The sequence below is a fragment of the Argentina silus genome (genome assembly GCF_951799395.1).
Source record: "Argentina silus genome assembly, contig: scaffold_688, whole genome shotgun sequence".
NCBI classification, from domain to species: Eukaryota; Metazoa; Chordata; class Actinopteri; order Argentiniformes; family Argentinidae; genus Argentina; species Argentina silus.
The window spans coordinates 1-7500 of record NW_028153091.1 but is presented as its reverse complement, the minus strand read 5'-3'; the positions used below and the strand labels follow the sequence as shown (position 1 = coordinate 7500).

The 7500-nt window shown below is 42.0% G+C and overlaps 1 protein-coding gene across 1 annotated transcript in view; it reads right to left on the bottom strand.

Annotated features, from left to right (window-relative positions):
* Positions 1–7262, bottom strand: part of LOC310824454 (myomesin-2-like) — a gene marked incomplete at both ends in the record, with an annotated part of 13470 nt that extends 6208 nt beyond the window's left edge. The window contains 8 exons of the mRNA XM_083697700.1: positions 1682–1856; positions 2109–2292; positions 4153–4280; positions 4604–4657; positions 4932–5131; positions 5348–5489; positions 5787–5948; positions 7098–7262. Of these exons, the coding sequence (XP_083553826.1) occupies positions 1682–1856; positions 2109–2292; positions 4153–4280; positions 4604–4657; positions 4932–5131; positions 5348–5489; positions 5787–5948; positions 7098–7262 (1210 nt within the window). The remainder of the gene's footprint in view (positions 1–1681; positions 1857–2108; positions 2293–4152; positions 4281–4603; positions 4658–4931; positions 5132–5347; positions 5490–5786; positions 5949–7097) is intronic.
* Positions 7263–7500: the final 238 nt, after the last annotated feature.

The following is a 7500-nucleotide window of genomic DNA, read 5'->3' as shown; positions in this document are numbered from 1 at the left end:
TAGTAGTAGTATAGTAGTATAGTAGTAATATAGTAGTTTAGTAGTAGTAGTATAGTAGTATAGTAGTTGTAGTAGTAATATAGTAGTATAGTAGTAGTAGTATAGTAGTATAGTAGTTGTAGTATAATAGTAGTAGTATAGTAGTATAGTAGTATAGTAGTAGTAGTAGTAGTAGGATAGTAGTAGTAGTAGTAGGATAGTAGTAGTAGTAGTAGTATAGTAGTATAGTAGTAGCAGTAATATTAGTAATATATATATAATATATTAGTAATAGTATAGTAGTATAGTAGTATAGTAGTAGTATAGCTATAGTAGTATAGTAGTAGTAGTAGTATAGTTGTAGGATAGTAGTAAAGTAGTAGTAGTATAGTAGTAAAGTAGTATAGTAGTAGTATAGTAGTAGTATAGTAGTTGTAGTAGTAGTATAGTAGTTGTAGTAGTAGTAGTATAGTAGTAGTATAGTAGTAGTAGTAGTAGTAGTATAGTAGTAGTATAGTAGTATAGTCGTTGTAGTAGTAGTAGTATAGTAGTAGTAGTAGTAGTATAGTAGTAGTATAGTAGTTGTAGTAGTAGTTGTAGTATAGTAGTTGTAGTATAGTAGTATAGTAGTAGTTGTAGTAGTAGTATAGTAGTAGTATAGTAGTATAGTAGTAGTATAGTAGTAGTAGTATAGTAGAAGTAGTAGTAGTAGTAGTATAGTAGTAGTATAGTAGTATAGTAGTAGTAGTATAGTAGAAGTAGTAGTAGTAGTAGTAGTATAGTAGTAGTAGTATAGTAGTAGTAGTATAGTTGTAGTAGTTGTTGTAGTAATATAGTAGTAATATAGTAGTAGTATAGTAGTAGTAGCTGTAGTAGTAATATAGTAGTAGTATAGTAGTAGTAGTTGTAGTAGTAATGTAGTAGTAGTATAGTAGTAGTAGTAGTAGTAGTATAGTAGTAGTAGTAGTAGTAGTAGTATAGTCGTTGTAGTAGTAGTAGTAGTATAGTAGTAGTAGTAGTAGTATAGTAGTAGTTGTAGTATAGCAGTAGTTGTAGTAGTAGTATAGTAGTAGTATAGTAGTTGTAGTAGTAGTATAGTAGTATAGTAGTAGTATAGTAGTAGTAGTATAGTAGAAGTAGTAGTAGTAGTATAGTAGTAGTAGTAGTAGTAGTATAGTAGTAGTAGTAGTAGTAGTAGTATAGTAGTAGTAGTATAGTAGTAGTATAGTTGTAGTAGTTGTTGTAGAAATATAGTAGTAATATAGTAGTAGTATAGTAGTAGTAGTTGTAGTAGTAATATAGTAGTAGTATAGTAGTAGTAGTATAGTAGTAGTATAGTAGTAGTATAGTAGTATAGTAGTAGTAGTATAGTAGTTGTAGTAGTAGTATAGTCATTGTAGTAGTAGTATAGTATAGTAGTAGTATAGTCGTTGTAGTAGTAGTATAGTAGTATAGTCGTTGTAGTAGTAGTATAGTAGTAGTATAGTAGTAGTAGTAGTATAGTAGGTATAGTAGTAGTGTAGTAGTAGTATAGTAGTAGTGTAATAGTAGTATAGTAGTAGTATAGTAGTAGTAGCAGTAGTAGTAGCAGTAGTAGTATAGTAGTAGTATAGTAGTATAAGTAGTATAGTAGTAGTATAGTAGTAGTATAGTAGTATAGTCGTTATAGTATAGTATAGTATAGTAGTACTGAGGTACATACTTGGTATTCCTGTGAGGTTTGTGATTGGCTGAGGCCCAGTCTTTAGATCCTTTCACACACGCATCGATGTAGTAGCCAATCAGATTGTTGGGTTCCTTGGGAGGAGCCCATTGGATGAGGACAGAGGTGTCGGTCTCCCGGGTAGCGATGACCTGACCCGGAGCGGAGGGCACACCTGTCGACAGGTAAACAATCAATAAACCGTTCGTTTATCTTGATTCAGACAGAGCGGAATAAACCGGATTTCATTTCATTCAAATATTCCAGGGAAAAGCTGTTTAGGCTGAATCAGCCTCCTAAGGCCGCCCTCAATAGGAGTCAGAGAGAGAGAGGAGTGAGAGAGAGAGAGAGGAGTGAGAGAGAGAGAGAGGAGTCAGAGAGAGAGAGGAGTCAGAGAGAGAGAGAGGAGTCAGAGAGAGTCTTTTACCTTTGAGCTCCTGGGTGTGGATGGGTCCGGTGGGCTCGGAGGCCTCGCTCGTGCCGTACATGTTAGCAGACAGAACTCTGAAGAGGTAGTCCTTCCCCTCGGCCAGGTCAAACACGGCGTAGCGCGGGGAACGGACTGGGACCTGGGTGTTGACACGCTGCCAGACCCCGCTGCCAGACAGGGACTGCACGAGATAACACACTCTGTTACACACACACACACACACACACACACACGATACACACACACGATACACACACACACACACACGCACACACACACACACACACACACACACACACACACGATACACACACACATACACGTTACACATACGATACACACACACACACACACACACACACACACACACACGATACACACACACGATACACACCTATGACTGCACACCTGTACATGGCTCAAACACCATTGTTAAGTTCGCAGACGACACAACGTGATTGGTCTCATCAGCAACAACGATGAGACGGCCTACAGGGAGGAGGTCCAGCACCTAACAGTGTGGTGCAACGACAACAACCTGGCTCTCAACACCAGGAAGACCAAAGAGCTCATTGTGGACTTCAGGAAGTCAAGAGCTGGCACACACACCCCCATCCTCATCAACGGGACTGAGGTGGAGCGAGTCACCAGCTTCAAGTTTCTGGGTGTCCACATCTCTGAGGATCTCTCCTGGACCCTCAACACCTCCACCCTGATCAAGAAGGCTCACCAGCGTCTCTTCTTCCAGAGGAGACTAAAGAAGGTCCATCTGTCTCCTCAGATCCTGGTGAACTTCTACCGCTGCACCATCGAGAGCATCCTCACCAACTGTGTCACAGTATGGTATGGCAACTGCTCTGCCTCTGACCGGAAAGCACTGCAGAGGGTGGTGAAAACTGCCCAACGCATCACCGGTTCCTCGCTCCCCTCCATTGAGGCTGTCCAGCATCGTCAAGGACAGTTCTCACCCCAACCACAGACTGTTCACCCCACTCCCCTCCGGGAGGCGCTACAGGTCTCTCCACACCCGAACCAGCAGGTTCAGAGGAAGCTTCTTCCCTGCAGCTGTCACCCTACTGAACTACCAACCCCTGCACCACCCCCCCCCCCCCCCGGACAATTGCACTACTCTACCCTACAGTATTCCTATAACTGTACATACTGTATCCTCACTTGTACAAACTGCTCTTACTCCATACCACTGCTCTTCTGTACATATCTGTCTATACTGTTCATAATCTGTCTATACTGTTCATAATGCATATATCCTTATATTTTTCTTATAATGCTACTGTTAATACACTGCACATATCTGTACATACCTGTTTATACTGTTCATACGGCATTCCATATTTATTCAGCTATTTACTCTAATGTTACTGTTAATACATATATACTGCTAGACTGCATTGCCCATACAGCTCATATGCTGCTTACACTGTTCATACTGCATCCTATTTATTCTGCTTATAATGCTACTGCTAATTCATATACTGCTTACACTGCACTACTTATACTATACTGCACTATTATACTGCTCATTACTGCACTACTATACTACTCATTACTGCACTACTATACTGCTCATTACTGCACTACTATACTGCTCATTACTGCACTACTATACTGCTCATTACTGCACTACTATACTACTCATTACTGCACTACTATACTGCTCATTACTGCACTACCTGTATATATTGTTCACACTGCACGTTCTGCTTTTTTGCACTTCTGGTTAGACGCTAACTGCATTTCGTTGTCTCTGTACTTGTACTCTGCACAATGACAATAAAGTTGAATCTAATCTAATCTAATCTAATACACACACGCGCACACACACACACACACGATACACACACGATACACACACGATACACACACACACACACACACACACACACACACGATACACACACGATACACACACACACACACACACACACACACACACACACACACACACACACACACACGATACACACACGATACACACACACACACACACACACACAGTGTTTGGTAGGCAGATAGATCCAACCTTCTCTATGTAGTACCACATGGGGGCTTTGGCGTGGTAGACAGGGGGCTTCCAGCTGAGCACCACGTACGTCCTGTCAGTCTCACAGGCGCCCACCTGGGAGGGGGGTCCTGGCGCCTTGCCCTCAGCTAGGGAAACACAACACACACACACACACTATACACACTCACACCGTATATACACCAGTACGGATACACCAATCAGGTCTGTCTGAGGTCTACTCATTAGCATAAGAGTCACAGGCAGACGGATGAGAGAAGGGAGGGATGGAGGAATGGAGGGATGGAGAGATGGAGGGATGGAGAGATGGAGAGATGGAGGAATGGAGAGATGGAGGGATGGAGGAATGGAGGAATGGAGGGATGGAGAGATGGAGAGATGGAGGGATGGAGAGATGGAGGAATGGAGGAATGGAGAGATGGAGGGATGGCACACACACGCACGTTCTTACCTGCAAGGTCGTCATGATAAGAAACCACGTCCAGTTTTCCCCCCAATTTCACAGCTGTCAAAACAGAGAAGCAGCATGAATCTAACGGTGACCGCCCACGGGCCAGACTCTGCTCTGAGGACAGACTGACGCATCGCCACCGGCATCACGTTATCTCCACTAACGTAGGGTTAGGGTTAGGGTTAGGGTTAGGGCTGCAAAATCACTCTCACTAAAACACAGGTGATCTCGTCAACCTGCGTTCCAAACATCTGGTTCAAATGACTGCCGAGCACGTCTGTTCTAATCATCTGACACATTAATTTATTCATTCATTGGTCATAGTTACCATGGAGTCGTTCAAACTCGGTGGGGTCGAGGGCAGCGATGGGGTCAGACATGCGGGAGGCCTTGCTGATGCCCTTGGAGTTGACAGCCCGAACACGGAAGTAGTAGGAGTGTCCCTCAAACAGGCCGGGGATGCAGTATTTACAGATCTTTATAGGGGAGTCATTACACTGGGCCCAGTTCTCTGTCCCCACCTCACACCTGCAGACACACACACACACACATGTCCTCTGACTGGCTGAGGTGGAGAGCTTAGGTTGGAAAGGTTACCTTAGCGAACGTTTCAACATTTATTTTATTTTCCCGAAGAATGATAAGACATTTTCAGATTTTCGTCTGTTTTGGTTTGATGAGGTTTCCTCCCTCAGCTGTGTGACTGTGGCTGTTCACCTGTCCACAATAACACCTGTATGTCACCTGTCTACGAAGTATCCCAGGATGGGACCCTCGGTGGTGGTGTTGGGGGGTTTCCAGGACACGATGACGTAATCCCTGTTGGCGTCGTGGATCTTGATGTCCATGGGGGCACCTGGCGCCCCGGGGACCGGGGGGGGGGCGTCTGGGGGGGGGGGGTTATATTCAGAAGTTAGAAGACAGTTTGTTGATGTGAAGTGTGATTATAGTCCACAGATATGCATGATATAATCCTGTGTTTAATGACAGGACAGGTGTGTGTGTGTGTGTGTGTGTGTGTGTGTGTGTGGGTGTAGTGTGTAGTACAGGTGTGTGTGTGTGTGTGTGTGTGTGTGTGTAGTGTGTAGTACAGGTGTGTGTGTGTGTGTGTGTGTGTGTGTGTGTGTGTGTGTGTGTGTGTGTGTGTGTGTAGTGTGTAGTACAGGTGTGTGTGTGTGTTTACCTGCCACGGAGACGAAGGCGCTGTGTACAGCGTCTCCACCCCTGGTGACCATACGGAGTGTGTACAGACCCTCATCATCCTTGTTGAGGTGAGGAAGAGTCAGCTTGGCAGAGCACCGGCCCTGCTCCATCTGCACCCACCTGGACTCACTCAGACGGACGTCTAACACACACACACACACACACACACACACACAGTAGTATAGTAGTGTAATAGCAGTAGTATAGTTATAGTAATAGTACTAGTAGTGTAGTAGTATAGTAGTAGTAGTATCGTAGTAGTATAGTAGTAGTAGTAGTAATAGTATAGTAGTAGTAGTATAGAAGTAGTATAGTAGTAGTAGTAGTAATAGTATAGTAGTAGTAGTATAGTAGTAGTAGTATAGTAGTAGTAGTAATAGTAGTAGTAGTAGCATAGCAGTAGTATAGTAATAGTATAGTAGTAGTAGGAGTATAGTAGTATAGTAGTAGTATAGTAGTAGTATAGTAATAGTATAGTAGTAGTAGTAGTATAGTAGTAGTATAGTAGTAGTATAGTAATAGTAGTAGTAGTAGTATAGTAGTAGTATAGTAGTAGTAGTATAGTAGTATAGTAATAGTATAGTAGTAGTATAGTAATAGTAGTAGTATAGTAGTAGTATAGTAGTAGTAGTATAGTACTAGTATAGTAGTAGTATAGTAGTATAGTAGTAGTAGTAGTAGTATAGTAGTATAGTAATAGTATAGTAGTAGTATAGTAGTAGTAGTAGTAGTTTTATAGTAATAGTATAGTAGTAGTATAGTAATAGTATAGTAGTAGTATAGTAGTAGTATAGTAGTAGTAGTAGTAGTAGTAGTAGTATTATAGTAATAGTATAGTAGTAGCATAGTAGTAGTATAGTAGTAGTAGTAGTAGTAGTATAGTAGTAGTAGTAGTAGTATAGTAATAGTATAGTAGTAGTATAGTAATAGTATAGTAATAGTATAGTAATAGTATAGTAGTAGTATAGTAATAGTATAGTAATAGTATAGTAGTATAGTAATAGTATAGTAGTAGTAGTAGTATAGTAATAGTATAGTAGTATAGTAATAGTATAGTAGTAGTATAGTAGTAGTAGTGTAGTAATAGTATAGTAGTAGTATAGTAATAGTATAGTAATAGTATAGTAGTAGTATAGTAGTATAGTAATAGTATAGTAGTAGTATAGTAGTAGTATAGTAATAGTATAGTAATAGTATAGTAGTAGTATAGTAGTATAGTAGTAGTATAGTAATAGTATAGTAATAGTATAGTAGTAGTATAGTAGTAGTAAGTAGTAGTATAATAAACTACCATCTCTGAACCACTGGGCCTCGGGCTGCAGGTTGGCGAGGTTGGGGCTGATCGTCATGGTAGCAGACAGCGTAGCCGCCTCCCCCTCCATTCCAAACACCACGGCGAAGGTCTCCAGGAAGCTGATGTTGATCTTGGTGAACTTGATCTCTGGCAGCATGGGAGCTGCAGGGAGACAGACACACTCAGGTTGCTGCCCCCTACAGGCTCAAACACTCAACATCAACTCAGCCAGATAAACAGACACTTCATAATCACCACATCTTCACAGACCCAGAAAGACACTCTCTCTTCCCCCCCCCCCCCCCCCCTCTCCCCCCTCAGGCTGTGGGAGGCTGTGAGAGGCTGGGGGAGGCTGGGGGAGGCTGGGGGAGGCTGTGGAAGGCTGGGGGAGGCTGTGAGA